Source organism: Setaria viridis, chromosome 1 (genome assembly GCF_005286985.2).
Source record: "Setaria viridis chromosome 1, Setaria_viridis_v4.0, whole genome shotgun sequence".
NCBI classification, from domain to species: Eukaryota; Viridiplantae; Streptophyta; class Magnoliopsida; order Poales; family Poaceae; genus Setaria; species Setaria viridis.
The window spans coordinates 37795529-37821102 of NC_048263.2; the positions used below are offsets into that span (position 1 = coordinate 37795529).

At 42.7% G+C, this 25574-nt stretch overlaps 3 protein-coding genes across 3 annotated transcripts; 2 read left to right on the forward strand and 1 right to left on the reverse strand.

Annotated features, from left to right (window-relative positions):
- The first annotated feature begins 302 nt into the window (after positions 1-302).
- LOC117838543 (large ribosomal subunit protein uL29c) lies at positions 303-2107 on the forward strand. The gene is made up of 2 exons (XM_034718612.2): positions 303-703; positions 1814-2107. Exons 1-2 carry the CDS (start codon positions 362-364, stop codon positions 1955-1957), a joined length of 486 nt encoding a protein of 161 aa, XP_034574503.1. The 5' UTR covers positions 303-361; the 3' UTR covers positions 1958-2107.
- Positions 2108-4677: 2570 nt separating this feature from the next.
- On the reverse strand, positions 4678-6174 carry LOC117838535 (transcription factor MYB93). Its single transcript, XM_034718600.1, has 3 exons — positions 5926-6174; positions 5705-5834; positions 4678-5613 (listed from the first exon to the last, which is right to left on the reverse strand). The coding sequence occupies exons 1-3, from the start codon at positions 6056-6058 to the stop codon at positions 4899-4901; spliced, it is 978 nt and encodes a 325-aa protein (XP_034574491.1). The 5' UTR covers positions 6059-6174; the 3' UTR covers positions 4678-4898.
- Positions 6175-19169: 12995 nt separating this feature from the next.
- Positions 19170-25528, forward strand: LOC117838558 (outer envelope protein 64, mitochondrial). Its single transcript, XM_034718636.2, has 13 exons — positions 19170-19542; positions 19632-19784; positions 20203-20327; positions 20529-20654; positions 21207-21389; positions 21491-21635; positions 22410-22578; positions 22999-23133; positions 23222-23425; positions 24144-24271; positions 24356-24407; positions 24578-24647; positions 25047-25528. Exons 1-13 carry the CDS (start codon positions 19271-19273, stop codon positions 25127-25129), a joined length of 1845 nt encoding a protein of 614 aa, XP_034574527.1. The 5' UTR covers positions 19170-19270; the 3' UTR covers positions 25130-25528.
- Positions 25529-25574: the final 46 nt, after the last annotated feature.

Consider the following 25574-nt stretch of genomic DNA (forward strand, 5'->3'; position numbering starts at 1 on the left):
ATATTAATTTTTTACATGTTTAATATTAGAATTAAAATATATCAGATTATGCCTGGTTCTCTCTGTCCATCTCAGGTAAAATAGTATGGCATTTTATTTGGCATGGTTCTAACTGAACGGACTCTTCAACTTTGCCCTCTAACAACAAGATTTGATGTTCAAAATGTGCTCCGTTTGATTTACAAGTGTCATGGTTCAATTTCTAAGCACAACGAAGCTACTCTATGACAGCGGCCATGAGATCACGCTTCAAGATTGGTGCTAGCAACCCACCAAGAACAACCAGATAAACCCCATCATCATCCCCTTATCCTCGAGCCCAAACTGCGATAGCGAAAAACGCGAGCCCTGCGGAAGAACAATGGCGACAATGTCTCTCGCCGCGGCGTCGCCCCTCACCTCCACTCCCCGCGCCATCGGCGCACCCGCACCTCTCACGGCCTTCCTTGGCCTCCGCTCAGGTGTCGCTCAGGCTACGCGGTTCCCCGGACTGGCGATGTCATCGAAGCCGGCGGAGCCCCGCGCCGCGGCGGTGGTGGCGATGGCGAAGAGAGAGCAGGAGCTGGAGGAGATCCGGGGCATGACGACGGAGCAGCTGGAGGAGGAGGTTGTGGACCTCAAGGGGGAGCTCTTCCTGCTCCGCCTCAAGCGCTCCGCGCGCCAGGAGTTCAAGAACAGCGAGTTCTGCCGCATGCGCAAGAGGGTAATATTGCTCACTCCATTTGTTACCGTTCGAAGTTTGTTTATGAAGTTATTGGCCTCATTTGGGAAATTAGCATCGATTGTCAGAAATGAGATAAGTTATGAATGACAAATTGATAGTTTATCTTGTCAAACGTTGGGTGCTTGGAGAGGTTTGCCCGATATATTCACTTGACAATCTGTCTTATTGAATTCTAATGTATGCTTCAGTGTTAAAGAGCTTATAATAAATCAATTCAAGGCTTCAACGCAATGACATCAAGCTTATAATAAAGGGATTCCTGAATGGAACAGTTAGTATGACATCAAGCTGCTACTTCTCAATACTTGTAGTTACTTGCCACTTTGTGGGTGGAATATGAAGTATGAGCTGAAATATTACTGGTTTTACCTGTGATTTATAATGCCACCGTGGCAGCTCCAAAGCTCGTGTTTTGTGTTAGTTGGTTTCAAGGATATCTCAAAGCTTAATCTTTACATGCTTATATTACAATCTGCATTGAAAATGGCTAGACCTTTTTCTTTCCCCGAGGACATCTAAGCGCAGATAAAAGAATCGTGTTAGCCAGAAAATGGTAAGGAAGTCGTTCACTGTATACGAGATATACTTGCTTGGCATAGAAACATATGTCTTACAACAACATGACTAGGAACCATAATCATCACCTTCTTCAAACTTTCTTCACTGTGCTAGGTACCCACACCTAGAACAAACAATTCGCTGCAGATTAATCCATACCTCTGTTCCTCTAATCTGGCCTGATCAATAGAGCTAGCATTCACAAAAACATCAATCAAGTTAATACTGATCTTGCTACGAGATATACTTGCTTGGCATAGAAACATATGTCTTACAACAACATGACTAGGAACCATAATCATCACCTTCTTCAAACTTTCTTCACTGCGCTAGGTACCCACACCTAGAACAAACAATTCGCTGCAGATTAATCCATACCTCTGTTCCTCTAATCTGGCCTGATCAATAGAGCTAGCATTCACAAAAACATCAATCAAGTTAATACTGATTTTGCACTTCCTATGCTTCTTTTTCCCAATTAGCCATTTATTTAGAATTATCTGTTTACTTATACTTTTATCTTTACTTCAGATTGCTCGTATGTTGACTGTGAAAAGAGAGCGGGAAATTGAGCAAGGAATCAACAAGAGATTGTCTAGGAAGCTTGATAGGCAATGGAAGAAGAGCATTGTGGTCAGACCACCACCATCTCTAAGGGAGAAAAAAGAGGAATAGAAAAGACCAAACGAGGGCAATCTGCAAAAGTCATTTCATGCGAGTGTAACAGGAAGGTTCCTTTGTAATTTCAACCCTTATTTCATTATTATGTATTCCGTATTAACATTCTGCTAAGTATTTCTATCTAAACCTGAATTTCGGCTGTTAGTCTCTTCTGTAAATTTTGATTTATTTAAATCTATGCTTCTATCTGTATTATCGATGTATTTTCTTATCTGCTTCACATATGAAACTGCCTTTAGAAGTGTATGCTATCAAGAAATTGAGAATGAGCAATCATATGCACCTGAAAGTACATGCTTTCTTAGTTTCTTGCCATGCTGAATAAAATCTGAGGGCTTTGATACCTTTATTTTAATGGCTAGAAAAGGTAGTTTCCAATATAGTTTCTGATCCTACCAGTTCATTATACTGCTGGTCTGTAACTCTATTGCTGGATTACAAGAATAACCTTGCCAACCTCCATCTTCAGAACATCCATTGGTGAGACTGATCATATAAGACCATTAGTTGTACAGTACTAGTTTACTACAGTTTCATCAGTGAAGCTTCAGACACCAGAGATTGGGAATGAACAATAGTTATGACTTGTGAATTATATTAGTTGTCCATAAGCATTCATTCTATATTAAAAAAAAGTGTCAACAAAGCATAAGCAAATAATTGCACCTATGCTTACCTAACACCATAAAAACAGTTATTAAAAGTGAAAAAAGAGAGAATAGAACCATGTATGTTTGCTCAAAATTGGTACCTTTCATTTCAAAAAAAAAGGTAGCTTAACCTTTTAAGGAGGTAATTTGTTGGCATTTTCCTGTACGAAATAGCTGTAATTAGCAAGAGACATATACAAAACCCTTATCAATGAGACAATGGCTTTTATGTCATATGGTGCAAAGATTTCCATAGGTAACACAAAAACTTTATACAAACTAGAACTAGCAATGGGGCAGTAATAAAAAGGACACGTTTAGAGGTGGTGAATGTCAGAACAATAGAACAAAACAACTCCATTATCTTCTGACTGATGCAAAACAAAGCTATGTTTACTGCTCTGCTGGTGAGAGCGATTTGGAATTTCGGACTCTAGTGTCAAAATCAATAGGTAGTGCAGTGCAAATTACTAGAGCGATGCAACTCTCTGGTTGATATTGGCTTTTTTACCCATCTTCCTGTTATATATTTGTTTACATTGGTTCCAGATGGACAACTAGCAAATATCAAATTCCCTTTTCTTTTATCGAATGGGAAAATTAAATTCCTAACTAAAGGTTAAATAGAACTATATTTGTAAGACACAGGACCAGAATAAGATTACTACCACAAACTCCTTTCACATTCATGATCATGTTTGTAGAGTTATCCATGATTATTATGGTTTTATGTAGATTATCTTAGCACTTGTTGTCTTGTTGATAATTTGAATCAGGAAAGGAGGCTACTGTTTACATAAATCCTCTCTTTAAATCATGATCCTGAGCGGAAAAGGCGGGAAAGGCACCCATAGGAGCACGTTGCACTCTCTATCCTCACTGTCAATTATACACTGGGATTCATGCTGGGCTATTTGAAATACTGAATATTGTAGGAATACTAAGAGCTGAGCTATTTGAAATATTAAAGCATGGTACGGAGTGACCTGGATGAGTTTGTCTTATGTGCATTTTTCTTTCCCAGTTCCAATCACTCTGTGCCTCCATGTTAGTTTTCTTCAGTGACATGGGAAGCTTAATGCGGTGTCTAACCTATGGCATCACAAATTAGTTAGAGCCTTGGTTTTCTCCTTGTTCCAGATGTCCTCAACTGTATGACAATTGAACCAAAATGTATTCACAACTTTATACCCAAAAAGCTTATGCATCGATCTTTTTAATAGGAAAAAAGACCTTGTAATTGATACATGTCAGTGTCAGGTAAAGCCATGCTGTTATTGGTAGAGATTTAAAATGAGTTTGTTAACGCTAGCCGTCAATATCTTGGAGGAAAAGGCATCAACTCTTACCTGCTCATAAGAAAGCATAGCATTTGAAAAGGAAACTAATCTGTAAATAGTTTGAAGCTGCAGGATGTTCGATCTCTGACAAGGACATAGGACAACTGACTAAGGAAAAACACTAGTAGTGCTTCAGAAAAGCTTATGATTGATGCATGATTAGTGTAATTAAATATTATTAGTGACAGCAGTGTATGTTTTAGCTGTTTGGATCCTTCCTATCAGCACTACTTGCTTTCTGTCGCTCTTTGGATACAGCAGGTTTCAGTCAACTCCCGATAACTGCCTGGGAAGACAAGTTTCTTTCTCAGAGTGTAGCATATAGACGTTTTCTTCTATTATGGATCACTTCGTACCATTTCTTCAAGAGAACACTCACAACTTGAATAGAACACAAGCTTATCTTCGGAAAAGAAGACTGGTCTGAAAAATATGTTGTTTGCTGGTAATGGCAAATTCTTAATGATTTGAGTCTGTTCTAGAATATGATTTCTGAGTTTAACATTTTTTTTCCTTCTAAATTCCATTTGTTCTAACTTCTAAAATCTGCAAGTGCACAATTCTTCAACTAATATGCATTGCTCATATATATGATCACCATGCCGCATGCAATTACTATTTTCATGCCTAACAATCATATGATATGACACACATTGGCACTATATATTGTTTAGGATTTACAAAGCACCTGAGTCTGAGTGGGTTGCAGAGAACATTTAAAGTCTTGCAAAAAAGGGCATGGAGAATCCAACCCTGCAAAATTTATATAAAAGTTGTATATTTACAAGTGTTCGGTGTATAGTTTATATGCATAGGAGCATGCATTTGCACTCAAACTGAGACTCACACCAGAATACGGCACAAAAATAGCGGTAGGAAAGGAAGAAAACTAAAACTGAAAAAGCAAACCATAGAGTAACACAGACACACACACCAGACCAGAATTCATACAAACTCGCTCAAGAACTGTTCATCAAACAACTCAGGCCAACTCGGGAATTGAATGCTGCTACCATCACAGCTTGAGGCGCTGCAAGCATCGCCGAAGTTGGAAATGGGGAAGTCGGTGAGCGGTGGAAGGGAGTTTTCTGACAGCAGCAGCGTTTTAGGGGTTTCATTCTCCCCCTCAACGCTACTCTTTGGAGTGAAGTCCGAGTTCTGGTTGGCATCGTTGCTGGTGGGCTGCTCAGAGAAAGAGCTAGGAATTTGTATGTCAGGCAGTTGTCCAGCTACTATGTCTTGGCCACTGATACTCTCCAGGAAACTCGGAGAAGGCAACGAAGACAAGGAAGACATCTGCGGAGGACTCAGGAGGCCAATTTGCTCCAGGTCGGGGATGGTGCTGATGCTGCTGGAACTGGGATTAGTGGCAATGGATGCTGCAGACTGGATCAGGTTCTGCAGGCACTGGAGCTTTGCAGCCTGGACTGCCTCAACCTGCAGCCTTGCGGCGTGGTCGTCCCATGGACGCTGCTCCACAAGCTGGCGGAGGTTGGCCAGCGCAATGAGTTGAGGCAGCGCAGCAAAGAAGTCGGTCCTTGGCCTGTGCGTCATCGGGTCGAAGCCCATCTGGATCAGCTTCTTCTTCAGGTGAGTGTTCCAGAAATTCTTGATCTCGTTGTCGGTCCGCCCAGGCAGGTGCTTTGCAATGGCTGACCACCTGGTTTGGCCATGGCAACAGTTTACACTGGATTAGACTAGTGAGATGCTGGACATGCTAGAGATGCATGTTAGCCGGTAAGGTGCAGTACTTGTTGCCAAGGACGGAGTGGAGCCGGAGGATGGTTTGTTCTTCTTCTTGGGTGAACTTCCCTCTCTTGATGTCTGGCCTGAGGTAGTTGGTCCATCTCAGCCTGCAGCTCTTGCCACACCTATTGAGCCCTGCAAGAACAAATCAGATCGATGAGCTACATTTTTCATGGAAGCAATCTACTGTTTTGCGCAGAGAGAAGAGGAAGTTTGCGCCGCATACCAGCAAGCTTCGGCAGTGCTCTCCAGCTCCCATGGCCGTGCTTCTGGATGTACTCCATGAGCTTCTCGTCTTCTTCAGGGGTCCAGGGGCCCTTCTTGAGGCCATTCTCATCACAGCAAGGAGACCTTCCCATTGATAGGTGAGATGGGACTTGGGTAGGGTGGTGCAGTTGGGAAGGAGGGAGACAACCTGCCTGCTGCCTCCCTTTGGCCCTTGAAGCTCCCTGTTTCTTTGCTGGCTGGTCACCAGAACACAGCTTCCGGTATATAAAGACTCGGAAATCTCTGTTTCCTAAACCCAGGTTAAACATAGTTTATACAAGTAGAAATGACTAATCTGCCCTTGGTCATTTGAGTATGCCGACGTGCACGTCCGTCGTAGAAAGGGCAGTGGTCTTGGTGTCCACACTAAAATATAAGGATCCTTGATCCTTTGCTGACTTGTCCTGGGTGTGCTTGCTAGGTTGCTAGACAGTGCTACTTGGCTTAGCAATCTCAGTCTCATAGAGGCCACCTTAATAGTTGTATTATATTTACAATATTTCTTCTAAGATCACCATTAATTAGTTCAGCTCAGCATGATCTTGAGATTTATCATATCTCAGTCTCTTCAGACAAATTGTCAGGGCTGTTACTCCAGAAAGCACATAGATTGCAGGGCGCACCGCACAATTTCAACAACTCCTAGTACACATTTATATGAGAGTCTTAGATTATCCAAGTATTAGTTGGTTTTCGTTTTGAAAACAAGCCATATCTGCTTCAAAAGTTCGTACATATTGTATTTGGAACAGGTTGGTACCTGGTAGCACATCAAATAAAGCTACAGGATCACACGAAATATACCATTTGCATGTCAACATGTATATTCCTGAATGTCATCGTACAGAGTCTTAGATTTTTTTTTCCTCAAGTGAGGGAAGTACAGGTGATATTGCCACCTATGCATACATTGTATCTCGCCAAAGAACCTAAGAAAAATATGGTGGAAGGATTCCAAGTGATGAGAGTGTACAGCTGGAATTGCGTATGCAGAAGCTTGACTTCAGCTTGTTCTTGCAGCCCAAGAGTAAATGCCTCGATTAGGTAGGTGGAGCACTGTTCTGTGATTGCTGCATTTCGTAGTTACCTAGTCCTATGGTGGGAATGGAACGTCTGAACATGGTTCTAGAAGAATGGAACCACATGTTCAGAGTCTTCAGAGTGCAGAGGGTACATGCATGACTACTCAGCTTGAGCTCATGATGTGAGTGAAGAAGTTGGTTGGGAAAAAAAAGAGTCAAATCCCAACATCAAAATTTTGGATTTAGGGAAATGATCCATCATTTGCCTGTTGACCTTCACCAATCTCTTTGCAATGCATAGCTTGCAGCATCTTGAGGGAGCAGACATGGTATGTATCGGAACACTTGCACTACTGAATCTAGATATGTATATGTGTAAACATACTAACATCACACTGGATCTAGCTAGCACTCCATGATCTGTAGTATATGACACTTGCAAAAGGTCCTAATAAATATGCAGCAACTTCAGCATATATATCCACTTTCTGGAACCCTACATGATTGACAAATCAGGTCGCTGAACTGCAACCAAACTTTATATCTGAAAAGCGGCGTGTGAGGCCCAGGTCCCGCGATGATAGATTCGCTCGCATTGCTCTAACAACTGCACGGAGATCAAGCAAAAATACTCTGCAGCTGGGATCCTTAGCCTGAAAAGGAAGTATTGCCTGTGGCTGTGTATGGCTGCCAGTAATCTATACTGCACTCTTATCTCCTGCTCCATAGCCCACAGGCCACAGCAATGAAGGGTGGGGGTAACACTCTTATCTCCTGCTCCATAGCCCACAGGCCACAGCAATGGAGGGTCACCTAAGCCTTCCTTTCAACGCCGTGATTGTAAGATTATTAGTTTCTTCTCCTCCTGCGACTTTTTGGCGGCTTGCACGCAGGTTCGATGCGATGAATTCCACGTGCTTGGCGACGTGGGGCCGGGGCGAGATGCCTCCCCATGCACGCAAACGTGAGGGACGTGAGCATGGGAGTGGGGAAAGGGCGCGGTCGTCGTCACCTCTTCCTCCTGCCTGCCCGCCCGCCTGCTCCCCGTGGCCCGTTATATATTAGTAGCAGAAATACCCGTAGCAACATCCTTACTTACTCTCATGCTATTATTCGTTTATTCCTGATATGTTGGTTTCGCTTTATAATATGTTGGTGCGTTGTCTCTAGTAGTCCTCTCTTTGCAAATATAGTAGTAGAAGATATTTGTGAGTGGTTTGATGCTATCTGTTTATTACGTATGACCCACACATGGAACTCGTGTGTTCCAACGGAAGCGGGGGCGGGCATAGCTTTGAGTGGCGTACCGCCGTTCGGAGTCCTATTGCCGCGGTAGAAGACGACCTACGATGGGAGCGGTATCAAGATGTATGACGATGACGGCGCAACCGTTGTTGGGCTCCGTAAATAGAAACAGAGCTAAGGATGGGAATGATTAAGTTTGAAGGCTGTATTTTTTTAATACAAACTTTTGTATACGATCTCGGATGAATACAAACTTTATATCAAAATTATAGAGCTCGATGAGATTTTAAACTTTGTAGTTGACAACTTTTTCATTTGAGATTGTTTAGTAGTTCAAAAATGTGTTATAAGTTCGGAGAAGAAACACATTTGCCACGTCATCGATTTACAACTCCGAACTCTCCTCCTACCCTTCCCTCTCAACTAGCCAACCTTATTTCCTCCCTCTCTCTCTTCTCTCCCACCTCTTCGGCGCACCCCGTGGAGGAGCCCTGGCGGCCGGCATGGCCACCTCAGCCCGACGTCGGCAGCAGGCGCAGCAGCCACCCCAGCCCCTTTTTGCAAAATCGTCAAGACATATTCCGAATTGCAGGTTGATTATGAAAAAGTTGAGAGACTTTTTTGCAAAATAATTATAGAGCGGTTGGAAGAAACAACCATACTACGTATAGAAACAAAACGCGCGGTAAGGATTGATTAGCGTTTCCACGTCCCTTTCAGGGTGTCTCTCGGCTCCTGACAGCGCCGTTCTTCATCATATCTCATGTTATTGGATGATCCTAGTAAAGCTATAGCGTCGTTGGATTTCGCCGAGAATTTATACTGTTGAGGTTTATAGTGATATTTCATTCCCGAAGATTTTGCCAGACCCCAGCAGAACAATATATCGTGTATTTTTTTTCAGGTTTCAGAAATTTTACCTTTTTTTACTGGTTTAATTTATGCTCTGCTTTGGTTTGAAATTTTGAATTACTTTCCACAGACATGTAGTAGGACAATGGTGCTTGACTGTGATGATTGTTTTGCAGGACCGTTGAATTATAAACGCAGCGAATCCGACTCGAGGTTGTTTGATCTGGTCCTGCCAACTTTTTCAATGCAAGCTCTCCTTATCAAAATGGCATGCATCGTCCACTTGTATAGCGACTAGTTTTTATTATGAGTTGTGTCATGAGGTGATTGCTTATGAATTTACTCGTGCCTAGTTATTGTCATTTGCATGTGTCATCCTAAGTCAGTATACCAACATACATGCGTATATACAATTCTTCGTCTACACATCTGAACCGTTATGGGTGCTACTTATCCATGCATGTTTCTTACTTGATGATGTTTTCTGCATCAGCTTCATAAGGTTGACTAGAATTTTGTTGCCGGCTTGCAGCTCAACCGTTTTACATCTGAATTTAAAATACATAGTGTAGTTTATATCTGAACCCACAATACATAATAGCACAGTGCTACTTGTACTCTCTCATGCTGAAGACTTGGGCAAATACATAAGTTTTGACATATTAATTAAATGTATCTAGCTATATGTAGCAGTAGTCAAGGGGTTACTAAAATCTGATTACCAGAGCTTTCATGGAGGGATGGGCAAGAGAAGACAAGCACCTAATCTACCGAATAATTCTCCAGCAGCACGTAGAAAAACTACTGTCAGCGTTAATGCAGCCTAAGTTAAAATAATTAAGAGTAGCCAGGGTTAACAAAAACGATAGCAGCCAGGCCCGTACATTAGGTGGCGCAAGTGGCGCGATCGCACCGGGCCACCAATTTTGAGAGGCCACCCTAAGCAACAATTACCCCACTAAAATATATATATATGTTACAATCCAGCACGTCAAGCCAGTCAAGTCAATAGCTCATAACCTAGACGATCAAATCAGGCATTTACAAAAAAGAGTCTCTAGTCATGACGTCTCACCTTCAATCGGCAACTACGGCACAAGGCTGATGCGGATGCAGATGCAATCAGCATTTAGTGAAATTGCAACTTAGCATGAGCTTGCGAGGCATTAATGATTACGGTAATTACATTGTGAAGTATAACTATATTTTTCTTATTTGTATCTTCGAAATATGGGGCCCAGTTTGTGTTTGCACCGGGGCCACCTAAACTTAGGTACGGGCCTGGCAGCCATGCATATATGTGTGCTTCCCCTGATAAGTTCAAATAGGAGCTAAAGATTCTTAGATCTCTGCACGAGTCATGCGAGGTACAACACATAGCGGACGGCCTCAAATTCTCACCAACTCGCCCTCCCATAGGCCACATACTTTAATTCGTGATCTGCTGATATCTTCGCTGACGCTGGATTGGCTGCTACTAGATGAATTCAACCATGTTGTGCTTTAAAAACAATGATAGCTTTAGCAGACAGTTCTTGCAAGTGCTCATTCATGTGTCGATGTCGTAGGACCTTGCTGTATGGCAGCTAGGATCTAAGGTTGGAGTAGTTAGGCGAAAGTTGGGGCCTGATTTGTGAGAGACAGTGAGTTTTATGGATACAGACTGAGAGATTATCTGTCCAGAGGATCAGATCATATATTGCCAAAATCCGTAAATGGAGGGGAGTTCCAGATCAGGTAATTGCCTAGTTTCAGATATCAAATGGAAATTCAGAATTTCACATAATGGCATCACCAAATTTAAGAAATGGGAATTCAGAGTTTGAGCTTATGGCATTGCCAGATTTCAGAGATGGAAGTCCAGAGTTTCAAAGCCTTGTATAGTAGCCTCATCACTGATACAGCTGTGTACAAGCCACAGATGGGTAGCTGAACAGTGAGCAGACACGGTTGCTTGCAACGCACACCTGTTTCATGGCGGTAGAAAGGGTAGTTTCTTTCACCATGTAAACTGGAGCAAGCAAGTGATGACACCCCCTTTGACATATGCGAGGGAGTTGGTGCAGGCAGCGACCAAGAACTTCCAACAATTTATTAGCTTCCATCCGGAACATCCTTTTTCTGATGACGAGCTTTGCCCACATCGACACTCTTGAAGATAGCAGTCTCGTCATCGTCAGAAGCAGACAAATGCCTCAGACCATGCTCACTTTGAGGTTAAACCACAATGAGTGCGTGTGTGGTGTGTGCACCCAAAAGGGTATGGAAATGCCATCTTTGATGGTTAGACACACATGTACCAACCTTCCTTTTTAAAGTTCTGGTCCTTGTGTCTCCCGGCTACTACTGCTCATCTCAAGTAAGAATTCTGCATAGCTTTTTAATATTGTCCTCCTGATTTTCTGATTTCTAGCTAGTCATTTCTAGCTACATAAGGAGAGAATTTGTTCGTTGAATCTACGGACTATTTTACTCAAGTCGTTTGTATTTGGAATGATTTACTACTGGTGAACGCTAAGGGCTTCAAATTGTTCACAAGACTGGATAAATGTAACTAGACACAACACAAAAAATCTGCATCGTTTTGCACGGCATGTTGTCCTACATAAGATTTCAGAGTTTGCCTGGCAGGCATCTGCTTTAGGTGTATAAATGCACAATGCCAGGAGCAACAGAGCCAGATAGGACAACAAAAGGGGACAAACACAAGGAGATGGAGGATTCTTGGTCCCCAATTTTCCTCGACTGATGTCTTGCGCGACTTGTCTCCTTTGTTCACTGTGAATGAAATTGCATCACTTGCCACTGACAACAAGTTAAGCGAATAGGATAAAGCTGCGCTTGCTATCTGAAACGAAAGGCAGCTTCTGATACCTTTTCCTGGTCCTCAATAGAGGCTCCATTCCTTGTTGAAGGTTGAAGCTACTGCCCATGCATGAAACTATTAACATGTAGACAATTCCAGGAAATGATTATCTTGTCCACTTGCAGGTATTCTGATGTCACCGATCTTCGGCGACAGAAAGTCTGCCCATCATGTCCAACTGAAAGATGTTTGCTTATGGACATGGGTTTCTAACTGTGCCATAGGATATTATTTCAGTGAACCATCTGTCTGGGTACGGTCTGTTGATGCAATCAGGTTGATGAAATGCAGTAACAGATAAACTGTTCTTTAATATTGTTGCTCGTTTACGGTTTAAAGATACGGGGTCAGGTAAAATTCAGCAGGTACAAAATGCAGTGCATTGGCGTCAATTTACATATGGATCATGATTAGGTTGCAAATGGTCATAAGATTAAGACCTGTTCATATTAATACTTTGTTACGCTATCCTGATAAATAGCCAAAAAAAATGTATATGAAGAAAGTAAGACCATATCACACTTATCTATCAGGGATCAACGATCTCAGTAAACTATTGTATCCAACAACTGTCTACTGCTATAATATATACCATGGCCTGTAGGAACATGCAAATCCAATGCTAATTCCATCCGATCTGTACTGCTTAAACATCGACAATAACAGGCGAAGTTAAGGGGAGCTTTCCTTCATGATTAGTTCAACCCCATCTTCCTTAGTGGGTGTGACTTAAGGCCTTCACTGTCCAAATCACTCACTGGTTGAGTCGTGAGCACGAGTCCATCACATTATAAGAGCTTCAGTGTCCTATGTGTACTAGAGACAACTGAATATGGACGTAGCTTCGTCTAAACAAAACTGAAAAGGACATTTCTCAGTCTGAAACAAGTGAAGGCACGCGTATTTGTTTTCTCTTATACCACTCTAGAAATGTTTTGGAGACAATGAGTGGTATGGATATCTAACATATTTGCTTTTTGTAAGCGCACATTGCAGGATGACTGAAAAGATGCCATCATAAGATTTTAGAGCAAATGCTGAATATGGATGAGTATGGGTTCTACAGCCACTACATGTCTACAGTTTAAGTGAGAGTAGCACACAATTTTCAGTTCTTCTTCATTTGAAATTTTGAATACCTAGCCCATCACATTTCAGAACTGTGTTTATTTTGTCCGCAAAAATCATGCAGATGACACCTCGTCCTAGCTGTTAAAATGTTGCTTTCCTATAGCTCTAGAGATGCAGATAGGCCCATAAGGCGTGTTCCCCTTTTGGCGATGGACAGGTGGCATCTCCGCCAGAGTTTTTCCCAACTGTAATGTCCTACTTCTCAGGAAAGCGAGCCCTGCCTGCCTGATTTCACTCGCTGTCGACACTGCCCGGCGCCACACTGTGGTGCCTGTTTAAACTGATATCAGTCGCTATCCTCGCTGCAACTGCTACGCTCTGACTGCATCGTAGCCCACTTGCTACAGATGACAATAGAACCGGACCTAACTCTTGTCAATCCTGCTGCTTTATTCGGTAACTGGCTGCGGTTTAACTCTTCTAATATGTACCTTTTGCGCTCTCAGTGAAACGATCCAAATTTCCATTTCTAAGAATTCAAATCTACGCACTTTCATGATAGTCCTAGAAAGACTATCACGTGCGAACACCTATCTCAGATAGTACAAATCCATACCAACACAGAAGTATAGAGTAGCAACAGAGTAATATTATCATAAATATCGAGTACAACACTTTAGCACATGCCGGTACAAGTCCATCAGGACTGAATCATGGAAGATAAAACATCTACGCAACGGAAATATGAGCTATGGTGAACACCATCTCCAGAGGCGACTTGAGCGAGGGACCATCCCTAGTCTTCCCATCCGTCGTTGTCAAAGTCGTAGTCGGACTCCGATCCTGAAAAGCCACCATCTACCCAAGAAGCGGGTAGGCCATGTCAACTCGCAATAGCAGCAAGCCAAAGAAACAGGAAAATAACACTATATGCATGGATAAACTTATATATAGTTGTAGAGGTTTATGCAGCAGCAGCGGCAGCAATCAAGGATGCATCAAAACAATACCATCTCCAAGGTCAACACCTCATATCAAGGAAGTCATCACGAACCACCAGATCCTTCACTCAAGAATCCAACACCCAAACACACTAGGTGATGTGAGAGCTCCTGTTGACGCTAAAAGTCGGACGATGATTCCGACTCCTGCGTCGGACACACGACCCGGGAGAATCTGCTTAGTTCCTGTTCGGGTTATTGCCCTAGTGCGGTTTACGCGGTGTGCTAGTCAATCTGACCTGTTGATTGACAAAGAAGAAAAGATATCAAATCCCAAAGATTCGATCGGCTGAAATTCCGATCTATTCCGAAAGATGTATCAGCGAATCGGTTGATTTAGTGTAAGGATGACTGGCTATGAAACTGCCGACAACCACGTGGCAATTGTAAAACAAACTACTGGAGTAACCTAAACAATGCTACAGGGACAACACTTGGAACAGATCTACTCGGCTGTACTATAATAAACAAAATGTTGATATAGTCGACAGTTCGTGTCTCAAGCTGGATGACTGCTGATAAAAACTAAAATAATAGGTAAAACCTATAATTCTAGTAAATATTGATAACTAGTGAATAAATCTAAACGAAACAATAGCGATGCGCCCGAAGTTAAAGCTTAAATATTACTCGATACGCGAAACTTACAAATTGGCTAGAGGTCGTGTTGATGCAGTCCTACCAACTCGCACGAACTCGTGAAAAGAAAAAGGATTTGGCAAAGTCGCCGACTTGAAAGTAAAGTTACGTGAAAAAGTAGATTTGTATTGATGATTATTGTGTTGTTTTATAAGCCTTACGAGGCACCTATTTATACCCTGCTACAACTGATTCCCTAACCGACTATGATTTTATCTCTAATTCAAAATAACAAATATTTACATACGGATATAACTCGCATCGGAGTCGAACACTAATCAACTTTTCTATGGGCTAATCCCCGCCTTCATCTTGTCACCGCCTTGGCCCATTCAGGCCCATATCGGCCAAGCTGCTCTGGCTCCCAATCGGTTAGTCCTCATCGACTCCCTCGGCTAATCGGCCGAAACACTGTAGCTCTATCGGCCGATTCCCCAGCCACAGCTTCTTGCTTATCCACATCAACCACTTTTTCTCTTCTTGATGCTAACCCTAACACGTATCAAAAACCGACGTCAACAGCTCTCTCCCTCACATCTCAACGACAAATGCCGGCCTGTCTAAAAAAAGGAAGGTCGAATAATAGTATAAGTTTAGTAAGAAGTAGCAGTAGTCAACAATACTATCCACAACCAGTGGATACAGACTATAATTATAGGTTTATACACGCTGTAGAGGTTGTACAACTGTACCCGCACGGATGGAGCCTGAGCGGTAGCGATCTGTCCAAACCCCACCTAACAGCTGGAGCCCTGGTAAGTGGGTAGTACTCTCCTGTTTCCTCGAGTCTGGAACCATCCTCAATTGCAGGGCACGCCGTCACCAGTTGAGGTCCTCGAAGCTGTGAAACCTACCCACACCGGGGTGCAGTCTGGTCAGAGCAGGTTAATGCCTCGAATTCCTTACACTGATCCTCCAATCTGCCTATAGGATGAGCACTATCCACCACTAGTCTCAGACCGAACCCTACCCATAACAAGGCGAACGGTATGTACAAAAATAGATACTTTGACTAGTGGTAAACTGACTCGGTCCTTAAGGGTCGAGAGCGAGCACTTAACTCCACAATTATGTGCCGAAGCACCTGCAACGTACAAGTACGCTACCTGCTCCTCAGTGTCAAACAAGGTACCCGCCACACGCACAAGGGGGTGGAGAGAGTCCAGAATGCTCTCCCCTGTTAAGGCATTCCCCAGTACCAACCGCGGCTCGCTCCCGCCAAAACATGTCAAGGAATCACACTTACCCAAAACACATGCAAGAGTGTACAAGAAATCCTATCACCAAAGTCATGGCATATGCCCATCCATAACTCAGAAGGATGTATATGGATATAAGTAAGGTGGACTAGATAGAGGTCTGTAGCTAGTCCACAAGTAGGTAACAAGGAAAACAGGATAAATAATTATCAAGGTATTGCTAGAAACATAGGCTATGCAATAAATCAACATCCAAGCATCATAAATAAAGCGCTAACAACTAAGCATGCGTAGGATTTATACGATGGGGAGTGACATGACACCTTGTCCGTAGTCGTTGGAATCCTCCTTAGTGTAGTCGGGGTCTTGAGAGTCTTCTGGGTCGTAGCTCGGGTCTGAACAGAATGAGATATGGTGCAATATAAATTAATCAACATTACATCTAGATGAAAACTTCAAGAAAACCAAATTTAGAAGATCCAAATAACATCAACCAAGCTACAAATAGCACGGGCTCAATTTTATAAATTTAATGCAACTGGTTTCATATTTTTCGGAGTTCAAATGAATTAGTTATGATTTTTTAAAGATTAAAAATTTATTTAATTATTTAATTAATTTCGGAAAAAAAACAATAATTAGGGTGACATGTGTCAGCTTCCGGTTGTGCCACATGGCAGCACGGGAGGTGCCATGCGTCAGCTGACGTTAGCGTTGACCTATCAACGGTCAACGTTGACTTTGTCGATCATCGGTCAACTACGCCCCACCGATTGGCTGGTGGGCCCCACTAGTCAATTGGCCCCTTTGTTTGTTAGTGGGCCTCACGAGTGGGCCTGGTCCTTTGACACGTCAGCATCACGTGGCTCCATGTGGCCATACTATCCTACGTGGCACTGCCACGTGGCGCACACGGGGTTAGTCGGGATCCAGTGTGCCCGTCGAATCCCGTGTGCCGCACGCGTGGGGTTGCGCGTGTGGCATGCGCGCGATTGGTTGCGGCGCGGCGAGCGACAGCGACGCGATGGCGCGGCGAAGGGCGGCGGCCACGACGTCGCGGCACAACGCAACGTTGCAGCGCGACGTGGCGGCGGCTAGAGGCACCAAGGGGAGAAAGGAAGAGAAAAAGGGCGGCGGCACTCATAGTGAGGCGGGGGAGATGAGGGACGCCAGCGTGGTGAAGGCTCGCGGAACGACGGTGGCTTCCTTAGCGACGGTGACGGCAACTCCTTCTCCTTGGGCGGTGACAAGGCAGCTCCGACTCCTCCTTCCCGGCGCGGTGCGGCCTCCTCCTCTTTCTCTCTTCTTTCCCTTTCTCTTCTCTTCTCCTCCCCTCTTCCTTCCTCCTCTTCTCTCAACTGGCGGTGGCGGCACAGGGAGACTCTGGGTGGATGGGTGAGGCCTCCCAGCCGGGGGTATTTATAGTCCTCGGCTGAGGCTAGGGCTACGGCGCGGGCGCGAGCATGCGCAGCCGTCCATCCTTGGCATCCGCACCTGAGGGTGGCGTGGCGGCCATCCAACGGCCTGGACGCTAGGGTTTGGGGCACGGCTGGCGGGAGCTACAGGGGCACGGCGGGGATTTCCCCCTCGTGGAAGGCTTCGTAAGGTCACGGCTGCGCGACGCGGCTGCCAACGAGGTGCGCGGCGCGGAACAGAGCAGGCGGGAGAGAGGAGGAGGGAGGTGGCGAGAGGTGAGGGGTAAAACTGATAGGTGAGCCCCACCTATCAGTGGAAGAGAAAGAAATGGTGAGGGGGGATGCGGTGGCTGGCAGGCCGGTGGGCTGGTTTCGCGGGTCAGCCTGCTAGGCTGTTTCAGGAAGGTTAGGCAGGCCAGGCCGGTTGGGTTACAGGCTGGCTTGGTGGGTTAGATAGGTTAGATTTGTTAGTTTAGGTTTGTTTTTATTTTTAGTTCGAATGTTGATTTGGATTCAAAATTCAAACATACTCATATTTGAGGTCCAGATAAAATCCAAAAAGAACCAAATCAAAGCACACAAATTTTGAAAATAGTTTGGGATTGTATTAATAGGGAATTTAGATAAGAGAGTGGAATTTGATTACAATTATGAAATGAGCACACAATTCAAACAAAAGTTTTAATTTTTTGAAAATTTCTCTCAATTTAATATTTCAAATTTTTGGAATATTACACTCATGACATTTTATGACATTTTTTTCATTTTATGAATAATATGCTTTAGTGGGGCACTGACTGAAAAAACTGAAGATAGGTGCAAATCTCCTGCAAATGATGACCGTCACTTGAAGCATTCCTAACGGTATAATTTCATTATGTGTTAACCAGCAAGTGCAGATGGATTGATCAGTAACAAATGTACTGGTTGCTTTCAGGCTTCAATACAATCACAGTTCAGTTAACCAATTTATCAGTTAAAGCATATGTGTCACAAATCTGATCAGATTTCAGGGATGGCTAACACCAAAATCTGATAATTTAAAAAGTGCATAGTGACTGCTGACTGCTGAGGGTGCCCTTAAAAATGTCAAAGATGGTTAATCCGTCATAGTGATGACATTGGCTGTTTGACTTACAATCATGGGTGTGAGTGTCTGCCGATAAAAATAATAACCCTTTTGTTTATCATTGACAGATGGCATACTGTGCTTGCAGTTGTGGAATGCCAACTTGCTTAGTTTTTAATGGTTCATGTAAAGGACGAGAATGTGACGCGAGTTGGCGACTGCAGATGCAATTGTTGTTCTGAAGAACGTACTGCAGAAACTGGAGCTTCTTGGACATATGACGTATTATTCTTCGTATATGAGAAGATGCATGACTAGAACCAGTTAGATTCATGTTCATCATCCTTGCCTAGCTTATAGTTTGATTATCGACAAATGCTCCCTCTTGCAGTTGATAATTGCAAGCAGATGGTCTGTCGGTAAGCAAGATCATAAGCAGCACTTCTGTTTCATTTTTTAGTGTGTCATTTTTCAAATAAAAAATGATTTCTTAAATTGAGACTGAAATCGGCCCAGTATTCATTTTGTTCATATGTTAGTAGGCCTGAGAATCCAACCAAGCCCATGTCTGTCAGTCGCCTTACAGCCCGCCGAGAAAAGTAACAGGGCCCGAGATAAGCCCACCGGAACAAACCGCCCGGCGCCCGCGGACCGTCCGTCTCCCTTGACTTGTCAAACAAGAATAAAGACGGCCTCGGTCCCCTGAAAACCCAGCCTCAACGTCACTGGCATCGGGCCCCACAGCAATAAACAATCGCCCGGAATAAACGCGAAAAAAATCCAAAGAAAGCAAAGCTGAAGTGGAACTCACCGCCCCAACGCAAAAGCATTTTTCTTTCTTCTTCCCCACTCCGCCTCCGTGGCTTCTCGAGCCCTCTCCAAAACCCTCCAAAAACCCTAGACTCCGTACGCCTGCGCCGCACCCATGGCGTTCTCGGCGCAATCGGGCGGTGCCGGAGGCGGCGGGACGATCGCCTCCAACCCCCGCGTCTGGATCGTCGCAGGCATCGCCGTCGCGGGGGTCATCGTCCTCGCGGAGGCGGCGCGGCGCCGCAGGCGGTGGCTGCGGGGCAAGGCCGGCGCGCCGCCCGACTTTGGAGCCTTCTGCGACCGCTTCGAGCTCTCCCCTCCGCCGCAGCCGCCGCCTCCCGCCGCGCGCCATCTGCTCTCGGGCCTAACCTTCGCCGCCAGTGACAAGTAAGCCCTGGAAGCTTCCTGCTCTGCTTCGCTGTTCCGAGCGATCTTAGTTGCCTGCCGTGTTTTTGATCGTTTTTGTCCTGTTTTAGCTTCGAGATCGAGGGCTATGTCGCTGGGTTTGGGAACCCGGACTGGAAGAGGACTCACGAGGCGCCCAGGCACACAGCAGTGACTGTCACATTGCTGCAGAAGCAGGGGGCCACCTGCGTTGGAAGGACAGTCATGGATGAACTCGGCTTCGGGTTTGTACCTTTTGTTGCTTCGAATTGAGTTGATTTGAAACGATTATTAATGTTGTAAATTGTTGGCCTCAGGTCACTCAGTTACTGACATGATTTCAGACAGCTCCAGATTGTATACTTAATGATGCATATGAATGGAATGGTAAAGGCCAAAATGGTTAAGAATAATACTAAAATTTTAACATTGAGTTCGCAGATAACTTAAGCATTAAAACTGCAATGGTTTGCCTTATGGGGTTGTAACTCAGAAGTACCTTCTAAGTTTTACTTTTGTTATGTGACCAGATCCATAAACCTTCACAATTACATGATTGTTTGCGTAAATATCAAGGAAATTAGGATCTTTTTTGGGTGAAAAACTCTCTAAAATTTACCAGTTACCATGCTTATTGCAAACTCATTTACCATGTTTTGTCAGTGTCACTGGAGAAAATTTGCACTGTGGAACACCAATCAACCCTGCTTCTTCGTCACTTGTCCCTGGTGGATCATGCAGTGGATCTGCTGTGGCAGTTGCTGCACAACTTGTCGACTTTGCTCTTGGTATTTCAGAAAGATTGCTACCAACTTCCTCTTCTGATTATAGATCCCTACTTGTCCTTGTAAATGAAATATTTTCCCTTTTTTCTGCCACGTCATATCGATGCTGCCTTTATGTGTAAAATAGTGTTATGTTTTGCCCATTCCACTTCTCCATATTTTTTTCTTCTATTCCTGACCCTTTAATCCCTTAAACTCTTGTAGGCACCGATACAGTTGGTGATGTGAGAATTCCAGCTTCTTTCTGTGGGTTACTTTGTTTCAGGCCTTCTTATGGTGTTGTTTCTACTCTTGGGACAATAGCAAATTCACAAAGTCTAGATACAGTTGGTATTTCCTTGCTCTTACTTTTATGTTATATCTATTACTTAATACTTATTATGACGAGCATTTTCATGTCTTCTGTGACACAAGTTTAGTACCTATTTTGTGAGCATGCAGAGCCTTGTGTGCCATGATTATTGTAAAAAGAAGGTCAAGTCCATATAAATATTTATTGTAAAAAGAAGTAATCAGATTAAAAGATAGTAAATAACTGCGACTTCAATCATACAATGGAGTCATAATTAAAATATACAGAGTTTCGGTATGAAAAAAATTGTTCACACTACATATATAGGATATCTGATGAACAATTTTTTCTGTAGAGTAAGGAACTGATGATTAATATCATTCAACCAAATAAGTAATCACAGACCAAGAAAGATCCAGCCCTCTCATTACAGAATATTACTGTATAGATTGGAACAGCCTTCTCCAATCAGACCAGCCTTAGACCACTTATGGATGTTAGTGTCATGTAGTAGCATCATAGCTAGATTTTAAATGGAAATAAAAATTGTTTATTATGTATTATTTCACTGGATTTCTGGACCTTTGTAGGATGGTTTGCGCGAGATCCATGTGTTCTTCATCGTGTTGGAGAAGTTCTACTACCAGCTACTGCAGGTGGACTTAAGCAAACAAGGCAATTTGTTTTTGCTGATGATTGCTTTCAGCTGCTAAAGGTCTCTAACCAGAAAACTGTGCATGCCATAAAAAATGCTGTCCAAACATTACCCGGATGTAAGTCATCATAGTGATGTGTCCTTTTTCTTTAATCTTTAATTCATAGATTTGTTACTTTACCAAGCCAGATCTGGCACAATTAATCCCATATCTTGCAGATCAGCCACCTAAACACATCAATATTGGCCAATATCTTTATTCAAATGTACCTAGCCTGAAGGAGTTTTGCGAACCTGCTACGAAGTTACAAGAAGGAATGTCAGCCTTGAAAGCGCTGTCCACAGTGATGCTGTTACTGCAGAGGTTTGCTTTCATTAATCATTTGCCCCAGTTTAGAAAGAGAATACAAAAAATTTACTTTCACTCGGGGGGATGGGTGATGAAACAAATAAGTAACAACTAGCCGACTAGGGAGTAAGGATCTTGAATGCCTAAAATACTAAGCGTTAGAAATTTCATTTGCAGTATTCAGGTACTGATATCTTCATCTGTAAATACCAGAGATGATACACTTTTTAGGAGCTAGTCAAAATTTGGTCTGGTCATATTATTATGCTATTTTGCGGTCTGCGTCCACGTGTTGATGTCAAAACTTTGAATTTTAGGATATCCTGAGTTGCCTAGTTCTTTATGGGTGAATTACTGGCAGGTTGGGGCACCATGTCAGGTACTCAGATAGTTAAATTGTACTTTATGCGTGGAAACGTCTGTATTAGTGACAATAGTCTTGTACTGTTTTAGTGAAAATAGTCTTGTACTTTGTGAACTTGTGGATTTCTGGATTGCTGATTAGATCTACTAGTTGGGAGTTGGGAGTCTATCCTGCTTGTGATTGTATTTGCAAGCAAACCTTCTTATGCTTTTGGGAGGATTACTCATCTTCCATGCCTGGTGCTACATTTCACTTTCAATGCAGCTAAGTTTCTTGTGTTTTTTATGAAAGATATTGTTCAATAGTTTAATGCAAGGGAAATCATTTTTTTGGGCTGCGCTACTGTTTTAAAACTGGATTTATTTATTTTATTGCTTGGTGCTTCTAGCTCAACCCTGGGACTTACATGTCAATAAAATTTTCAGATACGAGTTTAAGGAAAATCATGAGAATTGGGTTAACACTGTTAAACCTAAGCTTGGCCTTGATATCTCTACTTGTGTGCTTCGAGCTGTGAACTTTGCACATGATAACATTAAATCTTTGTATGCAATAAGAAATGAATTGCGGGCGGCACTCAAGAATCTTCTCAAGGTAGTCTTCCACTTAAGCCCTTCTCTTATTCACAGGTTTTTAACTAGATACTCGGCAGCGTGCATTTTATATTTTTCTAGAAAGTTCATGCTGCAATAGTGCAGTAGCTAGTGAATAAGAGTGTACCTTGTATAGGATAACAACAAAGTGATTTTAAATGGAGGATTTTGGTTCTGTTAAAAAGGAACCGATAATGAATCCTTACATTTATCTTTTTATAGTATACCCAGAGGAAATGATAAAATGTGTGCATGTATATTAATCCTTTAAGTTACAAAATTGATCACATGAGAATTCCTTCATATTACTGTATCACCAAGAGGATTCACAGTAAATTCTGCCAAGAGTTGATTGGTAGATTGAATGGGATTTGTATGATGTCTTTGCTTTTAACTCTTTCTTTCATGTGGTGCCATTTAGGATTCGGGAATTTTAGTTCTACCAACCACAGCTGGATATCCTCTGAAGAGAAACTCTAAAGAAAGACTATCATCTGGATTTGAGGATAGAATGTACAAATTTGTGGGCATTGCTGCACTTTCTGGCTGTTGTGAGGTAGAGGAGTATTTCCACTGATTTTATTTGTGTTATTTTCTTCCTCTTGGGAAAAATAAAAATAAAAACCACCTCCTCACTTTTGCAGGTCACTATACCCTGGTCAAATCTGGATCATCATGTTTCTCTTTCATTTGTAGCAGCACATGGATCAGACAAATCCCTTCTTCGTACTATCTTGGATACATATTCTCTCATCCAGGACCAAGTAGTTTTGGCATCCAAGTTGGTAGCCGCACCAGTAGTCAATGGTGACGTTGATATTGATGAATCAGAGTTGCTGAAAGAAAAGGTTTATTTTCCGCAAACAGTCTCTTAGTTTTGTTTTTTGAGTGACAAGGTTATCTGTTTGACCCTTGGATTCTTTTGCTAAGAGAGAGTATGGGTTGAGTGTGTTTAGTTTAGTATGATCTGATTTCTAGAGAATATTGTCCTGAAAGGCCTTTGGCACCTTCTGTCCTGGGCCTGATTTAAAATTGAGCAACACCGTAGTCCAGGGCTCCATGCTAATAACAAGTTTAAAAACAATCAGCACTATTACCATGTTCCAGCCTTCCATGCTAATTGTGAATTTAACAGACCGTTTCCTGATACAAGTCTTTCTACCTTTACTAGAAGATGTCATCACATTCGCTCTCTTCAATCCTAAAAAAAATTACGATCCTTAATTAGAAGGATCTTAAGAAACTATAATAGGATTAAAGGGTTATTTTATGAAAATGTTTATTCTTATTTCCGAGTCTAGAAAGGCTTGTTTGGGTAGAGGGATATGATACTGCTATGTTATATTCTTTCATGTGTAATTGTGTATCATTTTTTGGGGCGTAATTGAGTATCATTAATCTTGTCTGGATCTATATTGTAGGACAGCGTCTTGATTGCACAGCATTAAAATACTAGATAGAAAAAGTAGTTACTTATTAAGTGGTTGTGGGGTGTAAGAAAGTTACTCTTGTCTGTTGCCACCAACTTAAAGCAGCCGAGTTCATTTCTTGAACACATGTTCACAGGGAAATAGTGCTTTCAAAAGAAGACAGTGGAGCAAGGCTGCTGAGTTTTATTCAGAGGCCATCAGTTTGAGTGACACAAATGCAACTTATTACTGCAATAGAGCAGCTGCTTACCTGGAACTGGGCCGGTATGCTTGCTACCAACAATATTTTTCCGCTCAAAGTTTTTCTAATATGAGTACATTAAATCTGCCATATTTAAACTTGTGCAGTTTTAAACAAGCTGAAGCAGATTGTGACCAGGCCTTACTGTTGGATAGAAAGGTAAGAGATTTTTTTCGACATAACATTCCAGTAAGTAATGCTAACCATTATAAAAGGAATATGTATAGATTCGTTAGATTAGATAGTTCTGTATGATGCTAATAGCCTTCCCATCTTGTGCTGTTACGGTGATATAAATCCTTCCTCTGAACTACTTTTGTTTATTTCAGAACGTTAAAGCATACCTACGGCGAGGTTGTGCGAGGGAAGTAACTTTGAATTACAAAGAAGCTCTTCAAGGTGAGGCAGTTTTCTGTCATTGCATTAACTTCTCAGTTCTTAGCCACATATCAAAATGCTAAAGTTGACATTTAATTGAGCCAGTAGCCAGTAACTTGCATCCATTAGATGTTTGGTTGAACATAATCACTTTTTTTATGTGTTGCACGCTCTCTTTCCCTCTTACTCTTGAGGATGGGTCTTAGCATTTAGTTAATTTAATTTATTTTATTGTTGAGAGAAGAGTTTAGTGATGCTATTATGGTTTGAGCTATCAGAATCAAAATAGTTTCATGCATGTCTTGAGCTGTCTGATGTTTTTTATGGAAGCATTATCTACACTGTATGATCTACAAAGCTTTCTCGAATACACTTTGTGAATAACCCAATTTGTACCTGCATCATCCATTGGATGTACAGATTTCCGGCATGCTTTGGCTTTGGAACCACAGAACAAAACAGCTCTTGCGGCAGAGAGAAGGCTGCAAAAACTCCTGAAGTGATGAGGAGTGCCAGCCTCAAACCTGTAAATTTTTGGAGACGCGCCTTGGCTGCGCCTTGGTTGAAGGCAATTTTGATCGGTCACTTGTAAAAAAACAGAGAAAAGGAGTGTCCGTGCGATCTGCCAGTTAAACTATCCACGAGTCATTGAACTCTTGCTCGGTTTTCTGTCATTCATAAATTTGTGCCTCACTAGTCAGGTCAGGACGACTGTGAGGAGATTTTTGTATCTCCTGAGCTGAGAACAGAGGCTCTGTCGTTGAGTCGACCGAAATTCAACCGACTATACTGTGAGATCCAGTCGTCGCCGTGCGATACGGCAGGCGGCAAATTTTGTATTATATAATATGGCTGTACTGCTTCGAAATGAAAATCGAGAACACTTTCCAGTGCTTGGGCCACCTAGAGTCTGATTGTGCAGTGCCCGTGTCAAGGTTGCCCTGGTTC

What these genes read in the sequence shown, in the direction of transcription:
- LOC117838543 (XM_034718612.2), top strand. Translation starts at nt 362, where the DNA reads ATGGCGACAATGTCTCTCGCCGCGGCGTCGCCCCTCACCTCCACTCCC. An exon ending in TCTGCCGCATGCGCAAGAGG is followed by an intron (nt 704 to 1,813) that starts GTAATATTGCTC and finishes TCTTTACTTCAG; the next exon opens with ATTGCTCGTATGTTGACTGT.
- LOC117838535 (XM_034718600.1), bottom strand. Translation starts at nt 6,058, where the DNA reads ATGGGAAGGTCTCCTTGCTGTGATGAGAATGGCCTCAAGAAGGGCCCC. An exon ending in AGCACTGCCGAAGCTTGCTG is followed by an intron (nt 5,835 to 5,925) that starts GTATGCGGCGCA and finishes TTGTTCTTGCAG; the next exon opens with GGCTCAATAGGTGTGGCAAG. An exon ending in CACTCCGTCCTTGGCAACAA is followed by an intron (nt 5,614 to 5,704) that starts GTACTGCACCTT and finishes TGGCCAAACCAG; the next exon opens with GTGGTCAGCCATTGCAAAGC.
- LOC117838558 (XM_034718636.2), top strand. Translation starts at nt 19,271, where the DNA reads ATGGCGTTCTCGGCGCAATCGGGCGGTGCCGGAGGCGGCGGGACGATC. An exon ending in ACTTGTCGACTTTGCTCTTG is followed by an intron (nt 20,328 to 20,528) that starts GTATTTCAGAAA and finishes AAACTCTTGTAG; the next exon opens with GCACCGATACAGTTGGTGAT. An exon ending in ACAAAGTCTAGATACAGTTG is followed by an intron (nt 20,655 to 21,206) that starts GTATTTCCTTGC and finishes GGACCTTTGTAG; the next exon opens with GATGGTTTGCGCGAGATCCA.